The 24,312-nt window shown below is 38.7% G+C and overlaps 1 protein-coding gene across 3 annotated transcripts in view; it reads left to right on the forward strand.

Annotated features, from left to right (window-relative positions):
- Window positions 1-24,312, forward strand: part of pam (peptidylglycine alpha-amidating monooxygenase) — a 68,571-nt gene extending 44,259 nt beyond the window's left edge. For 2 of the 3 annotated variants that reach the window (XM_046861864.1, XM_046861865.1), the window contains exons 15-26: window positions 3,005-3,304; window positions 6,323-6,452; window positions 10,080-10,196; window positions 10,288-10,360; window positions 11,124-11,334; window positions 12,005-12,208; window positions 15,655-15,773; window positions 18,052-18,151; window positions 18,811-18,864; window positions 19,416-19,706; window positions 20,751-20,813; window positions 23,436-24,312. In XM_046861864.1, coding sequence (XP_046717820.1) covers window positions 3,005-3,304; window positions 6,323-6,452; window positions 10,080-10,196; window positions 10,288-10,360; window positions 11,124-11,334; window positions 12,005-12,208; window positions 15,655-15,773; window positions 18,052-18,151; window positions 18,811-18,864; window positions 19,416-19,706; window positions 20,751-20,813; window positions 23,436-23,665 — 1,892 coding nt within the window. In that variant the 3' untranslated portion in view covers window positions 23,666-24,312. The remainder of the gene's footprint in view (window positions 1-3,004; window positions 3,305-6,322; window positions 6,453-10,079; window positions 10,197-10,287; window positions 10,361-11,123; window positions 11,335-12,004; window positions 12,209-15,654; window positions 15,774-18,051; window positions 18,152-18,810; window positions 18,865-19,415; window positions 19,707-20,750; window positions 20,814-23,435) is intronic. The other variant, XM_046861866.1, reaches the window with a different exon arrangement.

Here is a 24,312-nt window from a genome sequence, read left to right on the forward strand (position 1 = left end):
TGTCAATGAAACAATATAAAAGATGTCAATATTTGACAGATCTGCAATTATGCACTTGATTTTTCAAGTTTATTCCTTCTTGCAAAAGAAAATGCGCAAAAATGTTGGTCTGATATGCAGTCTTTTTTTGTCTTGTTTTTGCCAGAATTATGCTCAAAACATTGTACCTTGGTTTTTATCAAACCGTAGAATATTTGCTACAAGGATTTGGTTTTCTGTCTGGCCACCTTAACTTATAGTCCAGATGTCTGAAGATCCTGACAGCTTGTTGTCAGTTATTCCTGTATACCAGGTTTATTTTATGCATCTTTCTTGATTGGTATCATTCAAAACTTGTTTGAAGATAAATCAAAGATGATTTGTTGAAGATTTTAAAGAAACAGTCAGTCTTTATTTGTGTATCCAGGTTAATGTAAATCTTTTTTTTTTTTACCTGAAAACATCTGCTTGTATTAAAACATTTATTTTTATGTTGCTATATGAGTTTAAAAGTGGAAAATTATTGGACATGATTTAACTTATTTTTTTGACCTGTAAAACCTAATTAGTACCAGGTGTTAAAGTTTGACTCGTAAAATAGGACAGTGGGAAGTAAAGGTATAGTTTTTCCACCTCGATCCGGCTCAAGAGACAAGTTCAAGATCCTTTGGTCATGAATAAATAAATCAAACGTTTTTTACAGATACAGCAGATGTAGAAGGTCTTATTCGGAGAAGTTGACAGAATCGATTGTAAACTATCGAAAATAATAATAATAATAATAATAATAATAATAATAATAATAACCCTAATGTAGATTTACTCGGTCAGGTCCTAATGATAGCATCATTCTGAAAGCCTGTTAGGGAGGTTATTAAAAAAAGCATTAAAAGAAAACGCACTAATTGAAGATAATTGAAGATTCAGCTGCTCGGTGACTGTCTGAGCACAAACCAGTATAAACCAGTTACTGCTTTTCTGTCAGTGGAAACTGTTTTAGAGAAATGTCTTTCAGATGATGATTTTGATGTTGCGTTTAATGTACAAAGCTTCAGATCGGATTTTTTTTCCCAATGGCTCGAGGGTTTTTCTCTGAGCAGATGTTTGGCCCTCGGCTGCTTGTGGCGCTATCGGAAAGGAGACATGTCCAAAGTGTGACCGCACCCCTGCCTGTACAGCAGCAGGCGAAAGCTGTGACACTCATTATCTCCAGGCTCTTAAGCCTACAGCTGGACAGCTTTGATAAATCGCTTGCTATATTTGCCTTTGCTGTTATTAGGACACAAATCCAGGGAATGTCAGACGGTTTGTCTCGGCGTGTTTGCCGGCCGGCTTCTGATTGATGGGCTCAATAAATAAGAAGCGACCTCTAATCGTACATCACCGGGGGGGTGAGGCTTTGGGTCGCGCTGTGTGTTCAGAGGACGTGGCCAATCAGTAAGTGGAGGTGATTTGTCTGAGAGGTGCAGTGGGACAGGGATGGAATCATATCGGATAAAAGTACTCTAGACTTCTAAAGTTTTGTCGCTTTCTGCTGTGTTTGCACTGGTTGCTCTGCTAAATTGAGTTCGCCTTTTTGAATGCAGTTCTGCTTCTGCACAAGTCATGAAGCTCTCATGGAACACGGCTGGATGAAAAGTAGGGTCTCCTAATGACCTTTTCTCGCCAAATGAGCTGTCATCTAGCAGACTGAAAACAAAGTAGTCTCACTTTTAAGAATCTCCATGCATATGCAGAGACCTTTTAGAATATGATATTTAGTACCATGTCAGTGAATAAAGCAGTAATTAGTCTGGAATTTTTCAAAAATTAGGAATTTTTTGGATTTCTGGAAAAGCCTTGATTATGAACGTTTTTTACGTCCTAAAGTTCAACAGAAGTGATGTTTCTGATTTTCCTAAAGTTGCAGGATTTTCGCACAGTAATTCATCTGATTTATTACACAAACTAGAGGAAAAAGTTTGTGGACACCTAGCCGTGATATCCTCATGTGCTTCTGGAACGTCCTATTCAGGGGTGTCCAATCTTTTTTCACACGTTTCTTTCTAACCGAGCAAATCCACACCTTTTTTTCCACACAAATTTGTTTATGGGGGAGTGTTAGTTTAGCGATAATTGGCTTGTAAAAGGAATTTAGGTCTCGTTTAAGGCCAGTTGCTAACAACATATTTGATGTCGTGATACCGATCTTAAATTTCAGTCTTAATAAGTCATTATTTTGACTTGTTTGGAAACCTGCAGAAACCCTGCATTTGCTGTTACAATTAACCAAAGGATTTTCTGTAGAGTACGGATTTGTGCTCACTGTGTCCAATGACGGGAAGCTAAAATGCTACAGCTTGTAAAGGCGGTTTATACAGTTGTGCATCTCCAAGTTTGTGGCAACAGTTTGGGTACAAACCAGTGGTTAGGTGTTGAGTAATTCTACTGTGTAATGTTTGTGTGTGCGTGTGTTTTATTCGATTTTTACCTTCTTTTAAGAATAATAATAGCAGTAGTGGAAATATTCAGCAAAGCGATTCTAATGATGGATGAATATTAAATGTTTCAGCAAATGGCCGTGTCCTGTGGGAAAACCCATAATGTCGGTTGTAGAAATCAAAACTTAAACTTTTCTATTGCATTGTGGCATGCTGATGTAAAAGCGAACTGAATTGTGAGGAATGTAGAGACCGGAGTAATTAGTGTGCTATCTGACAAGTTATTGTAACGGTTAAAAAACAGCTTAATGATGTTGAAAGCCACATCGTAAGCACAAAACATATTTCATGCACAGATCGTCCCCGAGCAGCGCCGAAGCACTCGCTCTTACTTACAAACAGATAAATAATCCTGCTTCTCTCCATCACTTCTCGTCTGCTGTGCACAGGGTTGTACATTTGTTATCTTCTATCAAAGAGACTAGCAGACCTATGACACTCCCCTACAGCTCTATTCACATGGACCATTCTTCTTCTCCTTTTTTTTGTATTATTCTTTTTCTTCTTTGTCTTTTCCCCCTTCTCTCTTTTTTTCCCCCGTGCAGGTGACTTCTATTCCCTTCTCTCCAAACTCCTAGGGGAGAGGAAGGACATTGTCCATGTGCATAAATATAACCCCACGGAGGCCCATGTGGATCTGGTGGCCGAAATCGATAGCATAATGCAAAAGAAAGACCTGGGCTGGCGCAAACCCAGACTAGGCTACGCACACAGAGACGGTGCAGTTCTGGTGCGGGACAGAGTGCACAAGTTTCACCAGTTAGAGTCCACTGTCAGGCCTCCCGGGACCAAGATTGTACCTGCCAGACTTCCAGGCCCAGGGGTCGCAATGGCCAAAAAACAAGGTGGGTCTTGGTGTCGGTTCACACGAAAAAACAAAAAATACAAAAGGATAATCCAGGGCACGGTGTTGTCTCTCACATTCGCAAGTCCATGTGAATGCTTTACTTTCGACGCCCATGCCTTCCCATCTCATTGCTGTCATTTGTTCTTTGGTTTCAAGGGCAGTGAGGTCACCGTGCAGGTTTGCAATACAGTACGTGGTGCAATATACAGAATAATCCGGGAACAAAAGAGCACGATGACGTTCTTTTGGACCTGCCGTGCTGTGTCTTCACGTTACAGACATTAATCTTAGTGGGAAACTACTGATGTCGTTCTGTAAAATCTGGGCCATGTGCACAGGCTTTGTCACGGTTTTTTCTTGTTGTTGTTTTTTTTGGAACCCAAAGCGTCTGATCTCTAAGGCTAAAATAGCAATTGCATTGTAATGTCAGGTGGCACATGTCATTTCTCATTTTTAGCTTCTCAGACCACTGTTTTTGTTTGCAACGTCTCTCTTTTCTCTCTCTTGCTCTGGTTTTTAGGAGGCCCTTGGATTCTTTTTCTCCATCAGTCATTTAGCCTTTTTCAACTCTGATTTGCAGGCTGTATGTGCAACTTCTTCACTCAGACATCAATATCAGCTGTTCAGTTTCGTCTGCATTTCTTTTCCACTCGTACACAATATTTATATATAATTTTTATTTTTTAGGTGCACAGTTCAGGCTCTCGATGTCTGTCACTTGTGTGTCTATTGGATCGCTGTCTAGGTGCCATTGATCAGCCCATAGGGTCAAATCCAGAAGTGGGAGGGAACAAAGAAATGAAACATCACCCAATTACATGTAATAGTTTTGAGGAGGAGCGGCATTGTTCATTCCAAGTCCATTCGGTGTCATTTCTCTTCCGGTCCACGTTTTGCTTGGAAATCTTCATGAAGGCAGCTTTGTATCGTTTTTGTGCCCTTGACTTTAGCACAGCCGAGAGCAAATCAGACACGTCTGATATAGATCCAGAAGTAAAGGCCGCACCGATACGGATGGCACGCCTTCGTGTTTCTGTAAATTGTTCTGGACAGGACCTCCGAGTTGTTGTAGCTCATCTCTCCTCTAGATGCAGTGCTGCTTGTGTAGCAGTCAAGAAGCATTTGTAAGGGTTTCCTGAAACATGGCTGGATGAGGAGCTCATGTAAACAATATAAAAGATCTTTATACATCTGTAAGACTCCTGTCTTTCTCTTACACCTCTTCTTCAGTACGATCAGCACCATCTTCGCCCCAGACCGAGCACTGCAAATCATGTTTATTAGTGTGCTTATGTCATATGTCATGTTTTTTTCTTTGCTAAGCAAAGACACATCAGAGCATCTTCACATCATTTGTGTGTGTGTGTGTGTGTGTGTGTGTGTGTATAAGTGTCTCGGCAAAACACCGTGTTTATTAATCATGAAGCTGGTTTGGAATAGGTATTGTTATTGTGTTTGGCACACAGTGATTTCACACTCCATTACTGTTTCATGCCTTTCATAGCAATATAAAGCCATTGGGTAGCCAGAAGTAGTGCAGTACAGGGAAATGGCCTCTAATGAAATATCTCAGATAGTTCTGCCCTTTTGAACTGAAATTTCTTGTGTAATTCTTTTGTCAATAACATCGACCATCTTTGTTTTTGTTTTTTTGGTACAGTCCGTATTTCAGTTATTGTGCATTTTCTTTTAACCTCTGATATTTGTATTTCCGTTTGTTTGTCTATGCAAAGTCGTGTTATATGACCATATCATCGAGTTGTATTTTTACATTTCTTTCTTTATTTTTCCAATTTAACAACCAGGACTTATAATTTTTTTGTAGTAAACATCGGAAATATGACAAGAATTACTACAAAAATTGCATTTTGCTTATATACGAGATACAGTATACAGTTACGATTATTTGACTTACGACTTACCATAATGATAGCGATACGACAAAATTGTAAAGAATTTACTTTGAGTTTTGCACGGCAGGCGAACCTATGCTCCGCCCTCCGCTCACGAAACCAGCGCTCGTCCATGCGCTCGCTGCATATACTTATATACAGTATAGTTTATACAGGATGGTACTGTAAATTGCTCTGTTTTGCTGAATCATGTACTGTGATTTGTTAAATTATTAACTACGATTTGCTTGTATGATTTACTATGTTACTATATAAAATTTTCTACGTAGATTAGGCTACGTCTCGACTTACGATACGTTCAAGTTACGATGAGCTCATCGGAACGCATTCAAGTCGGGGAACTACCTCTTTATAACATGCTATAAATGTTTTAAAAAACGGGAAGGAAAATTCAAGTTTTAGAAAAGATTTTTGATGAAATGTCTTGTGAATGTTTTTTAAATATTATCATTTCTAAAATGTCAACATTTTTAGGTTTTACTATTAAATTAGCTGCTATTTTGTTTGTAAATGTTGCCCAGCTCTATTTCTCACTCTACTACTCACTCTATACTACTAATTCCATTGTAGTTACTGAATAAATCATAGTAGTTCGATTTGAAACAGAATAAGGGTTTAGTTGTTCCATTTGTGATTGTACATTAGAAGCCCTAGATGCTCAAATGTGTATGAAAGCAGAAAGAAAACAATTAAATTAGCAGCTAATCCCTCAGCAGACCTCAATAGTGTAAATGTGGCGAAGCCTCATAAAGACGATAAGTCCTTCATTTAAATCCGATGCCTGATGCTTCTCCATTGCTCTCTCGGGCTGGATGACTGCCTGCCATCCAGCAAACACTACCGGACCTATAACGACACACCAGCCGCTTTGATTTTCATACACACTGGATCAGACCCAAGTAAACAGATTGCCGGATTGCATTACAGCGTTAAATGAAGCTTGAGAGACAAACAGCACAGCTCTGTGTTCAGATCAGGCAGTCAGCTGCGTTCTTCTCTGTTACGTTACACCATTGTGATTACGCTGTCATATGCTGGCGTCTAGTTTGTTTGATCGTGACAGGGTTTAGTTTAAGGTTGCTCCTGTGTGTGTGGCTGTTTAGGGACTCATCTGGAGGAGGTGAGCGGATGGCCGGAGGTGACGCTGCAGCTGGGTCAGGTGTCTGGTCTGGCTCTGGACTCTGATGAGAACCTGGTTATCTTCCACAGAGGAGATCACAGATGGGGAGTCAAGTAAGTAATGAAACCTACACAGTGACTCGCATTCACACTGTCCAGAAGGGTTTGATTTGAACCGCCGCCCACTTGCCTAAAACGTGTCGCTGCAGGGTAACTGTTAATGTACAAGCCATTTTAGCAGGACACATTATGGTGTTTTCCAAGTTAGAAAACAAAATATGGGCATCATATAGTGTTTATAGAGCATGTAGTCTGTCTGCTCAGGCTCAGGCATTATCTTTATCCATTCTTTACTGCATACGCAGCAACTGCCTGCTTATGCGAAAAGACATAGGGTCATGTACTGTGTGGATCGAATGTATGCAATCAGCAGAACAGAAACACTGTTTCTTAGATACCTTCCTCTTCATTTCTAATAGACGTATACATGTATCTGTGATTGCCTGACATATCCCTTAATCCTGTGTGTCATTGGAAGTAGCAGCCAGTCTATAAAAACGGTTAAAGAAAACAATGCCGTTAGTGCAGTTTATACATTTATAACCTTTATAACATAACAGTTATAGTAAGAACATCACAGAAATAAGTTACTTTCTGATATCACTTATAGACGTCGACCAACAGACTGACAGGAACTGTCAGCTATCGGCAGAAATTCATACAGATAGTTTTTCCGGGTTGCGGCTCAGCAGGTCCGTTGTCATTGCGAGAGCGGCCTCTAGAAACGACGTGTTGTTTGGTTTTTACACGAGAGATGGCCTGCTGCATGGAGAGCACTATATTATATTTAGGGAATAAACTATATTGGGGGAAAAAAACTTTATTTTGCAGTATTTATTTATATAGACTGATCAGAAGCTATTGAGAATTGAAACACAATGATTTAATTAAGATTTTTTTTTTTTTTTTTATGAAAAATGCTGACATTTTTCAGGAGTTATTTGTAAGTAATTCGGATTCTGTCATGTCTCACTGGACACTAAATGGTGCAGTGTGGCATTCAGGGACTGGAAAACACTGCTAGACATTTCTGTTTGCTTTGCTGAACTTTAACATTTTAGCCATAAATTGTTTGATTTAGTCAATAACGTCTCTAGATTTCTTTGATCGTTATATATTCAAACTGTAGACCACGGATGCCCAAACTAGAGCTTTTTTTTATTTGGCCCATTACACCATATATGAGAAGAAGTAAGAAAAATGTGTTTGGAAAAACTTGAATCAGCTTCAATGTCTCATTAGAGGTCACTGAACAGCTGTATAAAATATTGAACTCTATTGTACGATAAATTGGATTGTTTCTATTTGTACTATTGGTTTCACTGAACTAGAACTTTCTAAATGAAACTGCATTTATTTATTTAATTTTAAATTATGGAATCATGAATGAGGGGAATCCTGGCAGCTTTCGTTATGTTTGGTATGATGCAACATTTACTTTTGGCCCACGGCCCTCAGTCATGTTAGATTTTTATCCCTTTATGGCAAAAAGATGAAGCACATTTGCTCTCGGCATCCAGCTTGAAAACGCAGATGATTGAAGCGTTCTCAAATCAATTAAACAAAAAAAAAAAAAACAGGACACTCGTGCAAAGCTGCGATGAAGTCATTACCACCTACTGTGTACAAAGTCATTGTGAGAATATTTACTCTGAGGCCATTTGCAATGTGTGAGGGACAAACAGAGGTGCTGTTTTGTTCCTGCGGTCGTTAAAGTTACTCAAGGACCGTCTCCATGACTAAGGTGTCATTAGGCCAACGCCAGCTCTAGTCATGTCTGACTGGCTAATCCACAAAGCTGTACTGGAATCCGTAAACATTCGGAGCGAGTGATGAATAGAGGCTTATGCACATTCATAATCTTCTCATTATTTAGCTGGGCGTGTCTCCGTCGAGTGCTTCTTCAACAGTTTACACAATCCGTATTTTATTGGTATCCGATGTTATTTAAACACAGCACTGCAAATCCTTTCGTAATCGTAGCATGCAGTAAAGACCGTTGTTGCTTTTTTTATTAAAGACATTGTTGCCTTTTCTTATTAATAATTTTCTTGACAGTGATTTAATTCTTATTTAAATCACTAGAGGTGAATCACTGACACTACATGCTATTTGGTTTTACACGTGAGACTGCAGGCTGCACGAAGAGCGCTATATTATATTACGAGAGCACCCTCTAGAGGTAAATCATTGACACTACATGCTATTTGTTTTTACACGTGAGACTGCAGGCTGCACGAAGAGCGCTATATTATATGACGAGACCCTCTAGAGGTGAATCACTGATATTACATGCTATTTGTTTTTACACGTAAGACTGCAGGCTGTGAGAAGAGCGCTATATTATATTACGATAGCACCCTCTAGAGGTAAATCACTGACACTACATGCTATTTGTTTTTACACGTGAGACTGCAGGCTGCACGAAGTGGCCCTCACAGAAAACAGTTTAAAGACCCCTGTCTTAAATAGTGTAATTCCCTCTGTGAAACAACACACCGCCATACTGATTGTGTTTAGTGTTTTTTAATTGTGTATCATTTTATTCCTACACAAAAATAGTAAAATTGCATAATGGCTATTGCATTTTGAATCAATTTAAAGTATTTTAACTTTTTCTATAAGAATGAAATACAAAATGTGTTAAATTCAACAGTTTAATAATCCAAAAAAAAAACCATCAAATGCTGAGCTTCAGCTTTTTATCTTTTCTGGTTAGACTTGCAGGTACGTCCTTTTATCCATTTCATTTCCTAATTCTATCCACTTATTTAGTGCACACTGGCTGAACAACAGCAGGGAAGGAATGCTGACCACAGCTACAAGCCTGAACTCTGAGAGCTCATTAATTACCCTGTTTATCCGACCCTGATCATTTCCACAGAGCCCCAGCGTTTAAAGCAGTACTGCGTCGCCTGTGGATAAGGGATAAGGAGCCATTTTAGTTACAGAATTGTTGCACAGTCTGAGCTGCCATGGCCTCTGTGCTCCAGGGTCAACCCTGCTGTCTATCTTCTGACCAGCCGAGAGAGATGGAGAGTTTATGGGGATGGAAATGATTGGAAAGACTAAGAGAAATGCAAGAGAATGGAATTAATGAGCTGGGTCTCGAGGTGGGTGAAGGGCTGCCCTGTTAAATCCATTCATCCTCTGCCCTGAGCCACAGCATATCTTGTTTCAGGCTTAGGCTTAAATTTATCATCGGGTGAAGAGCAGGCATGGAGGATTCCCTGCAGAATACAGAACGGAGCCTGCTTTTGTTGTCTGCGGGAAGACAATTAGATAAAGGGGCGATGGCGCGTCTGTTCCTGGCTGAGATGTTTGGCAGGAATATTTGTTATGCATAACAGGTTACATTAGGAAAGTCTGCAGGGAGGTTACAACTAGAGATTCTGATGGATCAAACACACATTCTGTATGCATGAAGATACAGATGAGATTGTTATTATAGATCCTGTAGGCTCTCTCTCTCTCTCTCTCTCTCTCTCTCTCTCTCTCTTTCTCCACTGCCCGAATTTTACTTATTTAATTTACACCCATGAAATAAAAGCCGTCTCTTTCTCATTGGATATAAACCTGGAATATATTTCCGTGTTCCTTTTCCTTTTATGGTGTTTTATTTTTTTATTTTTTATTAATGGTTTCTACAGAAGCACTGATGGACTGCTTTTCTTTTTGCAGCTCTTTTAACAATGGTGCCATATACCAGCAGAAGTCTCTTGGCCCCATTCAACAGTCCACCATCTTGGTGGTGGATCCAGTTAAAGGCAGTGTGCTCAAGGCCTCAGGGAGAAACATGTAAGCGCTGATGTTTTGTCCATCGGCTGAATCATTTTGTGTTGGGTTTTCATTGTGTTGCTGATGCGTTTGTCTCGTTTTGTCTCGTCAGGTTTTATATGCCGCATGGTATCACAACCGATAAGGACAATAATTATTGGGTGACAGATGTAGCTCTTCATCAGGTAAGAGCTTTCAGTGAGCTGAGATGTCTTTGTCCTATCTGTAAATTAGCTTGCTTTGTCTTTGTGATTCAGCACAATCGTAGATTTGACTTTGTGAAACCTGTAGAAAGCGTGATTATAGTCTTATACGCTATATGAACAAAAGTTTGTGGGCACCTGACAATTGTATGTAAATATGTATGTATTGTATGTGCTTTTTAAAACATCCCCTCCCACATTTACTCCTTATTTGCTGTTATAATAAGCTCCACACTTCTGGGAAGATGTTTTACTAGATTTTATGGCGATTTTGTGCTCATTCGGACGCATGGGTGTTAGTAAAGTCAGGTACTGATGTAGGTGAGAAGGTGAGGAGGCCTGGGGTGCAGTCAGCATTCACATTCATCCCAAAGGTGCTTGATGGATTTTAGTGCACTAAAGCAGGAGATCTTCCACTCCACCCCCCACCACCACCAATAAATCATTAATAAATGTATTATATCGGATATATAAATACGGCGCTGTTTAACTGGGACAAAAATAATAATCATATGGTCTGGATGGTCTATCGATTAAAACCCCAGTGCACTGCAGTATGCGTATTTGATTATTCAGGATAATATAATATATTATAATATTCATGAACGTGGTTTTCCGGTAGAAATTGTAATGCCGGCTGATTTTTATCAGGTGAACTCCGAAACGATGACTCGTTTTATCTCTGTGTTGTTTCAGAAGTTTTGAGTCCTAAACTATCTGTTGTTCCGATTGTGTGCTGTCGCAGGTGTTCAAACTGAGCAGCGATGGGAAAGAGAAGCCGCTGCTGGTTCTGGGGGAGGCTTTTGTGCCGGGTTCTGACAAGAGCCATTTCTGCCAGCCTACTGATGTCGCCGTGGACCCGGACACCGGGAACATCTACGTGTCTGACGGCTACTGCAATACCAGGATCCTCACATTCTCGCCAGAGGGCAAATATCTGTCCCACTGGGGTGCAGGTACACACCTGTCCGTTTAAACACTGTTATTATTGTCGTGTGTAGAATATCGTTACAAGTAGAGGTGTGCGATGTTCACCATAAAAATGATGCCTCGATATTTATTTACAATCAGACGATATTTTGCTGAGTTTGCTATTGTACCTTGGAGAGCTGAATTTTATATATATATATATATATATATATATATATATATATATATATATATTTTTTTTTTTTTTCAGATTCGTGTTCGGTTTACAGCAGTGACAAAATCTTTTTCAATAAGTTTAATAGATTTTTGCTTTTTCAGCATGTTTTACCTTTAAAGCCATTTAAAGATGATTCACACATTTTGAAAAAAATGGCGTTATGAAGGTCAAAAATGAAATCAGGTTTACAAAATTTCATCTTTGCACTATTAAAACCGCAAGTAAGCAACAGTACTGTTAATAAGCGAGTCATTGCGATTGAATGAATCACTCGTTTAAACGATTCGGTTCAATCCAATTGACTCACTCAAATCATACACCATTAATTACAAGCATTATGTACCTTTTATATGATACAGAATAAAAGTCATAACGATTGACATACAGTAGGTGGTGTAATATTGCAGTATTGCACATTATTATCTCAGCAAAACCATTTCTTGCTGTATGTTTTGTTTTTCTCCCGCATGCTGCTGCAGGTTCACTGGACCGGCGGAGGCGTGTGCCCTTCCAGATTCCCCACAGCTTGGCGTTTGCGGCGGATAAACGCGAGCTCCTGGTTGCCGATCGGGAGAACGGGCGTGTGCAATGCTTCATGGCCGACACGGGCGAGTTTGTGAAGGAAATCAAGAAAGACGAGTTTGGAGGGGAAGTGTTCGCTGTCTCCTACTCACCCACACAAGGTAATCATGAAATTTATTAGCATCCACTCTCATCCAGGCTGTAGTGGTCGAATTACACAAACCATGTAGTTGAGTTGAAGTAGAGAATCACTAGGCATCTACTCCAGTAAAAGTGTCCCTTTAATCTTCTACTTAGGTAAAAGTATAAAGCTTTTGCCTTCAAATGTATTCAAAGTACTGATTTATTACGGCTGTAATGTTCTTATTATCATTTTTATCACAAGATTCTTTACTTAATCAACTCAGTTGATGTGAAAAGACTCGAATGTGACTCTCAGCACACTGATCTATTAATAGAATGATATTAATGACTCAAACACTGATTGATTTCTATTAAAATGATCATGAACCCAAAACCTTCTTTTCAACTACTTTGTGTAAATGAGGTGGCGAGTTCGAGTCTGGAGTTTCTTCATCATTTATTCCTCTCTAAATGTTCTGCTTGCTGTTGAACTGATGCTGAACGCTGATTGGTGGCTTACTGCGTGTTTGACAAATTACGTTTTTATTCACTCACGAATAAAAAGGAAGATATTTGACTTTGTAATGTAGCGAAGTTAAAGTAAAAAAATCTCCCCAGTCCACCAGTGCATCCAGGACACTGTGCTGTAGGGAGCTGGTGTGGGCTTTAGGATGAGTTATCACGACAGAATGAGTGCCTGGTCTGAATCACCTGCTATAAATAAACAGGGATGCACTGAACTTACACAGAGTTTTAGGTTTGAACTGGAATTGGCCTGCAGTGTTGCCCCTCCAGATCTACAGTGTTTTTTTTCCACAATGGACATTGTCTCCATGCAGCTTTACCGAACGTAGGAACAAAAATATAAATATAAGTGAATGATGTGTATTGATCCCTGATGAACTGCCTGGGTCAAACGTGGCACGAATAAACCCCCTTAGATGGTATGAGAAAAACTCAAAGACTCAAAAATCCTCATGTGGGTGAGTGGGATTATAACAAACTAATGTTCACTTAATGACATACGGATTTTACTCAGTGTACAAAAGGAGGGATTTCAGCAGAACTGCTTCAAATAGACATTCATCATTAGTCACTATAGGGGCTGTCAATCAATTTAAACATTTAATTGCTATTTAACTCGTGAATAATTGCAACTTAGCTTAAATTAATACTTTTTTAATAACCTTTTATTATGTTTTTAATACACTTACCGATATTATAGATTTATTAATTTCACTCTAAATCTTTCTTTTTGCAATGAATTATTTTACATTTTTATTATTATTTTACACTCCGGAAACTTGTAATATTAATTTCTCCTGAGATGTCATGTTTCTATAGTTGTGTTCATCTTTTTTAGTGTTTTTTTTTGTTGTTGTTAAATACGGTACGTGGCTCCTTTAACAATCGTGTTCCTGTTCCGGTGGTTTTCCCTCAGCTCACAGTAATTGCGAAAGGGAACACTGCCTTGTTTAGTGATTACAAATCATTTTTCAGTGGAGTTTGTATTGTATTTTTTGGTATATATCTGTGTAAAGGGAGGACAGTGTGAATAAATGTGTGCTGAGTCAGCATAAATGCAGTATGGAATACATCACGTCGTTAATGAACGGTCTATAGCACTGTGTTATTTGATTTTATTTTATTAACTTGATATAAACTGCAACATGAAGCAAAATGTTAAATAAAAAAGGGCAAAGGGACTTTATTACGTTATTGAGGTTTAATTAAGTGAAGATAAGTCGGGATTAAAAACGTATACCTAGATAAGAATGATACAGAGATCTCTGATATTGGTTTTGGAAATGAACTCTATAAATGCATCTCTGTAAATACAACAAGCGTAGGAAGAAAAATAGCTGCACTTTGACCAGGCAGTTTAGTTCTGCTTACTTAAAGTGGATTATTTAAATTTTAAAACCACTGAATTACGAAGCATAAATCACTGCCATTTTAAAGCCATCGCATAACGGAGCATATTGTTCCGACCTCAAAGGGTTCAGAGAAAACAATATGAGGCTATGAATAAAACAACCGCCCCAGATGAAACACAAATCCCACGTGGAATTCTATTATTTATTTTCCTCACTCGAGTCTCGTGTCAACTTTGAAGGAAATCATATTTAGGTTTAAAATGAGATTAATGGCACTGGCTTCAGGGTGAGCTGTGGGTAAAACAAGCTGGAAAATAAACCACCCTGTCAAAGGAAGAAAACACAGGCAGCCAACCAAACATCCTAAACAAAAAAAATGTGTGTGTCCAGACTGAGAAATTTCTATTGTTAAAAAATTATTTACGAACCAGGACAGATTGATAGAGGAAGGATTGTATGTATAAGGATTGTATTCTAGAGTCCTAAAGCAATCTTGGCCTTTTTGAGAATCGGTTCTTATAAAATATTGATACCAAAAGTTCATTTTCTCAAATGCTATTGTTCATTGAAAATGAACATCTGTAAAAATCTCATATATACACTCATTCACTGAAATTGTGATTAATTCCAAAAGGATGTACAATATTCAGTAGTGTGTGTGTGTAAGGAGGACCAAACAAGAACAGAAGTTTTTTTTTCTTGGTGCCAAATCAAAATGCCACATAATGACTTAAACCATAATCACTAATATTAAAGAGATTTGTGTGGCAGTCTGGAAAATTGCATTGGATGCCACTGTGGCTGTTGTCAAATCAAATTAGGTTGAAAAATACGTTTAATTGGGGACAGCCAGGTGTAAAGAATTAAACATTTATATTATAGGTCTGATGATTTTACTGATACCGATAGCTAGGTGGGATCGTACTTGCTGATAACCGATTTTAAAACCGATAGTTTTTAAACTGGATTCTGAATTAAGAAAACCAAAAATCACGACACTTAATATAAACTTTATACATTTTTTTATATAATTATGTAATTAATTGTAAATAATAAATACAATACAGCGCTCTTTATGCAGCGTGCGGTCTCACGTGTAAAAACAGAACATGGCATCAGTGATTCACCTCTAGAGGCCGCTCTCTTAATGAGAGATTGATTTGATTGTCATTGTTTGCCGATTAATCGCCAAATCCGATTCTGACCTTTAATTTTAAATCCGCGGGTAAAAACACAGCACCACATCAAAGGGTCGTCTTGGAAGCCCGTGGTTTAAGACCTTTACCTTCAGGACACCTTTTAACCTCATTGAAACAAATGACTAAATGACACTTAAAAATAATTAAATGTTGTAAAAATTAGCAGCAGCAAGGAATGAAATGAAATTCAACTGTTTTGCATAGAAATATCATAAAAACCCTGAGACACCACACACACCCGTGTGTCTGTTCCACTCCACTGGATCCTGATTGTTTGAATATGCATGGTTGATTTGATCGGCCAGCCTCTTCAGCAGCGCCTTTGATGTTTAACGTACAAGCCGGATCAATATTTATGTGGGACTGTTTCTCAGACGGCGTGCCTCTCATGCTAATGTGCTGTTTCAGGTGGCCTGATCTACGTGGTGAACGGAGAATCAGCATACGGTCAGTCCGCCCCGCTGCGAGGCTTCGTGCTCAATTATTCAACCAAGGAGATCCTGGATGTCTTCGCGCCAGACACGCAGGTGCTTTACACACACACACACACACACACACACACACACACACACGGGTTTACAGACATGACTGCAACTCCATCTTACATAAGAGATCCTTCTCCCCTATCCAAAGCATCGCATAATTTTGGCCAAATGTATTAATTAAAGGGATGCAAAATTTCTGGAACTTTCAAGACTGCCAACTTTCCATGGGTATATATAGGAATTAACAGGAATAAATGGGAATAAACTGGGAATTTACAAAATTGCAGCTGAGGCTATAACAGGGAAGCTACCAGACAGCAAAATTATTAAATTATTATTATTATTATTATTATTATTATTATTATTATTATTATTATTATTATTATTATTATATAACTAATTATTAATAATTCTCAATGGCATTTTTTAAAATCTGTATTAGTTGACATGCATGTCAGTTTATTATAATTATGTTTGTGTATGATACAGTTTATAAAAAATTCTTCAAATTTCTAATTAATTCCCATAAATTCCCAGTAAGTTTCTAACTTGGAATATTTCCAAAATTCCCCAGATGAAGTTCCGATAAAGTTTCCAGAACGTTTTTTTGGAAATTTACAGCCCCTTTTGCAACCCCAATTAAATAAACCTGATTTTCGACCCAGAAAAGCACATGGTTGGGATGTGAGGGATCCAGGGTGATTTTTTGAGCCCCTTTTCTCACTCTGGATGTGTACAGTTCCTGGGGCAGGAGAGCACCAATAATCCTTTTATCCTTTCAAACCTCCCTCTGTAGTCTTCTGATGTCTGAATGCTAATCAGTCTCACAGTTAACTAATCTGACTGATATTTTATTGAGTTATTATTAATATTATGATAAAGATGGAAATAAACACAAGAGGAACTGCAAGTGAGATTTGTCTTTATCCAGCCACAGTTAAATCGTGATGTCACATACACGTGAATGTCCCGAAAAAAACATCCTCACAAATTTTTTGTTCAATAATACTGCAGTGTTGGTAATAAAATATTTTCAGTCCGACATGTTGTAAATCCACTCACTACCAAGATTGATTTTTTTTTCATCTGAGTTTTGTTCTCTATAGTTTTTCTGAAAATATTTTTTAACTTTAAAAGCACTAAAAAAGCATAATTTATTCTGGATTTCATTCATCTTGTGGTGATTAACACAGGATTACATTTCAAACATGTCCTGATTAAAAGAAAAATAAAATCATGTGAATTCAGATTAGATTTATAATCCAGATATTGATTAGTCTGAAAGCTTGACTGATTGAACGGTTCAAAGTAAATCCATTTTCCAATCCTATTCAGATTGATGTTGACGAAGGATTCCCGTTCTGGCCAAACAAACATTCTGAAGTGCAAAAGCACTTTGAGTGTATAATGTAGCATAATTCAAGCGATATCCATTACGAGAGAATCAGAACAGAGTTAGAAGGAGATGAATGTCAGATTAAGAAACAAATTGAATTCTAAACAAAGCAATTCTAAGGCATCAGTTTCAACTGCACTTTACTTGTTCAGAGCGCTCAGTGATTTCACAATGCCAGCACATTTCCATGGTAAATGCTGCCATGTTTCATAGTTTCATGTTTCAACATTCATAGGTAATGTTGATCATTCGAGAAACAGGTTTACAGCAGGCTAGGGTAGATTAGATAAGTCAAAAATAGGCTTTACAGTACATATACGTTATGGATCGGACCACACGTGTCCCCACGTGCATCAATGATCCTCGTCCGACCACGACCATGTTGCCGGTTCACCAATGTTCCTTCCTTGGAGCACTTTTGATAGATTCTGACCACTGCAGAACAGGAACATCCCACAAGAGCTGCCGTTTTGGAGACGCTCTGACTCAGACGTCTAGACGTCACAGTTTGTCAAAATCGCTCAAATCCTTACGCCCATTTTTCCTGCTTCTAACATCAACTTTGAGGATAAAATGTGCCTAATAAATAAATCCACCCACTAACAGGTGCCATGATGAAGAGATCATCAGTGTTCTTCACTTCATCGCTCATAATATATATATTCTCTCAGAGAATCTCATAGACAACATCACAATATCAGCAATTACTGTACAGGCACCACAGAAATCTTTGTCCTGCATCCACCACACAAGATTCCATGTTGTTACTATTGAAACAATAACGCATTCGAGCGATTGCGTTAAACCTGTGATTCGCTTTATGGGCTACACAGTTCTAACTATCAGAGCCGATATTACAGAAACGTCATCAATGCTTTCTGATGAATCCCTTTTATTCACTGTTCATTTGTGTCTTTGGTTTAGAAATTCAAAATGCCTCACGACATCGTCGTCGCAAAGGACGGAAGCGTCTTCGTCGGGGACGCCGCCTCAGACTCCGTTATAAAGTTCCTCCCATCGGAAAGTACGTTCTGAGATTTTCTCTGTATTCATTTTTATTATAAATCATAATAATATACTTTCAATTAAAGGTCTAAAAAGCAGTGGTGCGACATTTTTCGAAGCTTTTGGTTAATCTCACTGTTGAGTTCATTAGGGGAAATGATTATAATAATTTCTCTTTTAATATTCTGACTTTTCAGAAATGTCTCTAAAATTATAAGCACTTGACTCCCATAGGACGTCTGGTCTCAGTGAACAGTGGCTTTGGACTGATGAACACAACTTATAGACTCTCATGTCTACTCATTTTGCCTCCTGCTTTATAATGTATTTGACAGCTTGATGTGAAGGTCCTCTGCTGAGATCCGGGTGTTTTTCATCCTCGCGCGTCAGTTATCTGTCCTTCCATTCCCTTTTTTTTTTCGTTTGCTTTTGTTAAATGATGCAGCAAGGACATGGCTGCCCATTGAAAAGATCCTGAACACAGGCTTGAGATGACTCATAGCAGGATCGCTTCTTTTTTTTTAAGCATTACACAAGACGAAAAAACCATCAGACCCGTACAACTTTTTTCAGAAGATTTCTGATAGACGGTGGCGTAATGGGCAGCTATTAAACGTTGATTAGAAAGATGAGTTAACTATAAAGAAAATTATCCTTATGTTGCTTTAATCTTTACAGAAGCAGAGCACCGTTCTGTAAAAAAAGGAGGAATCGAGGTGCAGGAAATTGAAGGTACGTGTTCTTTTTTGTATACACCTTAGTCTGAATGTCTGCTCCTGACCCTCCATTTGCCTTATTTGCTCCGTTCATGTTGTTTTGGTTTCTATTTCCTATTTCAGGGTCTTTCAGGTCATGCGTGAAGCAACAAAGAAAAGTTGTCGTGCGAACTGACATTTATAGGCTGTCATTTATAGGCTGTTGCAAACACAGAAAGGTCACTCGTAATTCACAGGGGACGGAACCCGGTCTGTATGAGGCTCCAGAACAGATATTTGCCTTATGATTACACAAACCTGGTTACTTGAGGTACAAAGCAGCCTTTTTCTTCCGCTGTAATCAAGTAGAGGATTGTACTTTTTACCCTCTAATTAGATTTAATAGACAGCCATTGAGGTCGGTCCCCTTTCTACAAAACTACTTCATCAATTGTAGTGTTATAATTGACTTTTGTTCCAACATAATACTTTTCATATCGAAAGCCACTCAGTTTTGATTGCACACAATTATACCTTAATATGGACAAATGACACCTTCGTAGCTTACACTCCATGGCTTTATTTTAGAAACAGAGACCTTCGTCCAGGCCAAACTGAAGCCGATACACAAGCAGATGGTCCACACGGCTGAAGTGACTGTACAGAAACTACCCGTGGCTCAGGAGAAGGAGACAGCGCCGGTTCAACAGATCAAAGCTCCAGAAGAGAAAGAGGAAGACAAGGAGAATGAGAAGAAGAGTGCTAAAACTCAGGGTATGTCTCCTGCAGTCCTCACCACTCTGCTCCTGCTTCTCCCCCTCGTGCTGGTCATCACCATCGGCGTCTTCATCCGCTGGAAGAAGAGCAGGATGTATGGAGGTGAATACAGCAGCACTTAACCATTGTGAATGTGTGAAAAAATTTATTTAAAACACTTTACTACTTTATAAGGTATCAGAAATGTATGAGAAAAGCAATACAGCGAATATACAGCATGTGAATCAGTACTTTTACAGTATTTACAGAGCAGTCAAATATTTCATTACTTAATATGCAATACATCTGTGATATATATTTTAATTGTATTTTTTTTTTTCTTGAATTTTTTTCTTGAATTTATTTTTTCTTGAATTTTTTTTGAATTTCTTTTCTTGAATTCTATTTTGTATTTGTATTTATTTTTTTAACTAAATATTTAATTATTTTAATTTATTAATTTTTCTGTACATTTTATTTGTTACGCATTAATAACTAATTATCACGTCAAATTTGCGAAAATGTTCAAATCAGCGAACGCTAAAATGTTCACAGGAATGAAATTGGAAAGCTGACTTGCTTCACAGAGAGGATTTTTAGCCTTAGCCTTGAACTCGGTGTGATCATTCTGTTCCGTCTTTTGGTTACACTTCATTTTGCATTCAATTAATACTAATTGCAGCTCTATTAAAGACCCACGCTCCACTTTAATGTCTTCCTATTGATGTCAGCTTTTTGTCATAGTCGGCCTGATTATGAGATTTTCCAGAACAAAATGATTCATTTAGGCTACCAGTGACTACTTTGATTGTCTTAAGCATACAGTTACTTGATTTTAGTGGTAATTACCAATGCACATGTAGAGGAAAGTGACTTTTGAGGCGTTTCACATCAGTGATCGGCGTAGACACTTTTCCGAGTCTCGATCATCCTCAAAGTCTTTAAGCACCTACTCGAATCCAATCCAATTTGGATTTCTGAATGGGAGCAATATTTAATGTTAAAGAAGCATGAATTTCCATCAAGAGTGTATTCTAGTTACAGATTTGGTCTTGTAGTAATATCGCATTCATCATAGACACAATTGACTTTTAATGACCAGCGTCTGTGTGCCTCATTTGATATGGTTCTAATGCGTCCTTTTTTTTTTTCCCTCCACATTTCAAGATGGCCATGAGGTAAAACTGGAACCATCAGGATCATCAGGAGGAATCTTGGGGAAACTCAGAGGTGGGTGGGAATCATGCTTTAAATGTAGTAATTGAAAGACCTCCGTTTTTCTCTTGTCATCTTTTGTGCATATAAACACTAGAGGTCAACCGATTAATCGGTTTCGCTTATTACAGTTTTTTCTCGGTTGCTTTGGAGCGTTTCTCAGATCAGAAATGAAATTCTCAAAACTACTTGGTCAACCTTCATTTAGTCACTGGTGCACATCGTAAAAACTATTTCTCGTGGCTTTGATCAAATGGCGAATCTTTTGGTACATTCATTTACCACATTCCATAAATCAGCCTTTTCTTTTCTGTCTGGGCAGAGCGTGATTCTGTCTGGGCAAAGCATAATTCTGTCTGGACAGAGCGTCTGGGCAGAGCGTGATTCTGTCTGGGCAGAGCATAATTCTCTCTGGACAGAGCGTCTGGGCAGAGCTAATTCTGTCTGGGCAGAGCATGATTCTGTCTGGGCATAGCATCTGGGCAGAGCGTGATTCTGTCTGGGCAGAGCGTGATTCTGTCTGGGCAGAGCGTGATTCTGTCTGGGCAGAGTGTCTGGGCAGAGTGTCTGGGCAGAGAGTGATTCTGTCTGGGCGGAGCGTGATTCTGTCTGGGCAGAGTGTCTGGGCAAAGTGTCTGGGCAGAGAGTGATTCTGTCTGGGCGGAGCGTGATTCTGTCTGGGCAGAGTGTCTGGGCAGAGCGTGATTCTGTCTGGGCAGAGTGATTCTGTCTGGGCAGAGCGTGATTCTGTCTGGGCAGAGCGTAAGAGTGTGACAGTCCCTTGATGAAAACATCTGCAGTTATAAGCCATGAGCAAAACCTTCCCAGTTTAGTTAAGAGGCTCTGTGCCATCAAGTCTGCAGCGCTGCAGAGACGTGAAGATGTTAAAGACTCCGTTCTCGATGACTAAGCACTAGTCATTTATCGGAAGAGGCCTAGCCCTTAAAACTGTACTGCAGATGGCACGGATCTGGAGCAGAAAATCCCCCGAAGGCACTTTTAGACGATACTGAGAGATCGAGTAACTGTAATTCATAAAAACGAGATTGACGAGCTTTCGCATGTTTCAATTGATACAGTATCGTCCGTAAATGACTCATATCAGATGCAACGTTGAGATGAGCAGATGGTTGACTGACTGCAGTTTAAATATAGTGGGGGTGCTGAAGGAAGAGCCATTTAAGGAGAGATTATAGGCATGTAGTATACAGACTTTAATAGATAGATAGATAGATAGACAGACAGACAGACAGACAGACAGACAGACAGACAGACAGACAGACAGACAGACAGACAGCAAATGTTTTGGTACCTTTATTTATTTGATTGTGCACACGTGTCTGCTGTTTCAATTTCTATTAAACTTTTTTCTAAATGAGTCTTGAATTGATTAATTGAGCAGATGAATCTTGAACGCATTCAACGATCGAAGGTGAGTGAACGGCATCAGATCAACCAATGATCAACTAGTTCTCCAAAACAGGTCAAAAGTGACTCTCCTGAACCTTCAATTGGCGATAGACAGAGTGAAACACAGAATGACCAATTTCTGAAAATGAGGCAGTTAATCATTGGAATCCAAACCATAGTTTACATCAGAAAACACTGAAACCTTGTGCCATCATACCGACAACATTTTGACATTTTAACAACGTATTTGTGAACAATAACAAAATAAATGTTCATTCTGATGGGAATGAGATGTTTACTGACACAAATACTTACATTTGAGTTCAGGCTTTTGCAAGAAATCCAATGTATTGTGCTGTTGTACAAATTGTTTCGAGAAACACACTTGCAGGTTTTTTAAATATTAGGAATGTTTCGAGAAACGCTCCAAAACAACCCAGAAAAACTGACTGAGAGTCAAACACTGATTGATATATACAGTAAAACCGTGACATTGTGTAATTTCGTAGGAATTCAGTACACTGTATCACCTGTATAGTGAGCACACGTACTGTACAGTACACAGTTCTGCAGCAGCCTGTGCCCAGTTTCTCTGCTTGTTAATTGGTTGAAGTGTCCTATGACCTCAAAAAAGGAGGCGGGGTTAAAGATCACCGCATTCTTTACTTTCTGTATTGCACTTTATTAAGATTTTACTTCATTTTATAATTAATAATGATATTTGTAATAATAAATTCCATTATTTCAACTCCATAAAAACAATTTCCCTATAAGTCAATTGGGTCTATCGTGCTCTCCATCATCGATATTGGCTTTTGATAATGTTTTAATGATTTCTTTCTAGAATACACTTACTCTCTGTGTGTGTGTGTGTGTGTGTGTGTGTGTGTGTGTGTGTGTGTGTTCCACCCTTCTTTCCATCCCTGCTGCTGCTGCTGCTCAATAATTGAAATTGGTGTTTGGGTTAAATTTGCCTTGAGGAATCCAACGAGATGTTGCCAAATTCGATTAAATATTTTTCGGATGTGAAACTATTTACTTACTCACTGATCCTTAGCCTCGCTCCGAGGGCTCCATTTTTCTTCAAAAATTAGGCTCTAATTTTTTTTTTGCCATCAGCCAGCAGAATTTTCGTGTATGTGTGTGTGAGTGTGTGTTTTAACGTTTTCATCTCCCGACTGCATTGAAACTCCGCACGCCGCTTTAACGTTCCTTCAATGTCTCCAGGAAAAGCTGCAGGGACTTTAAACTTGGGTAATTTCTTCGCAACCCACAAAGGCTACACACGGCAGGGCTTCGACCGTCTCAGCACCGAGGGCAGCGACCTCGAGAAGGATGACGAGGACGCCACCGACTCTGAGAACGAGGAATATTCTGCCCCGCCTCCCCAGTTTCCTCGTCCTAATGGACCGGTCGAGGGACTGCCCCCTTTTCCGTCTGTGCTCAAACCCTTATAATGTACTGCGATCTTATATGTAACTATACGCATTGGCTGCCAATATATTTAATTTATTTGTGCAGAAATATTTTTCTTTTCCTAATACGATATACGACTGCCACTTTAATTTATGATTTTAAGGGAGCGGACGCATAGAGGAGCAAACACTGGTAGATTCGGGGATTTAGCTCTATGCTTATTTTTAATAGAAGAGGAAAAAGATGTAGAGTCGTTTTTTTATTTGTTTTTCATTTTAATTTGACAGATGGATGCCGATAATTTATCTTAATAACACTAGTTCTTTTTAATTTTCACATCACTGGTCCAGATGTTTCATTTCTTATTTGTACATTTGTGCCTTTTTTGATGATGTATTTTGCCTTCTGCAGCACCTATATCACTACAGACGTGCCACTTTCTTCAAAGCGCTGCTATCGTCCACCTGTATTTTGATTTACGTCGTGCCGCATTTAATGAAAAGAAAGAAAAAAAAAAAAGAAAAGAGGATTATTATTATTATTAAAATGTGTCCAAAGCTGTATTTACAACATTTTCCAAGCAGGATGTGAGACGTGTCTGATATTTGTTGTGACATAATGAGGTTTTATCGCAAGAATACTATTTTCAGTAACAATGTTATTTGTGTAATAAAGTGTCTGCAAAGCA

This window comes from Silurus meridionalis, chromosome 11, assembly GCF_014805685.1.
Source record: "Silurus meridionalis isolate SWU-2019-XX chromosome 11, ASM1480568v1, whole genome shotgun sequence".
NCBI classification, from domain to species: domain Eukaryota; kingdom Metazoa; phylum Chordata; class Actinopteri; order Siluriformes; family Siluridae; genus Silurus; species Silurus meridionalis.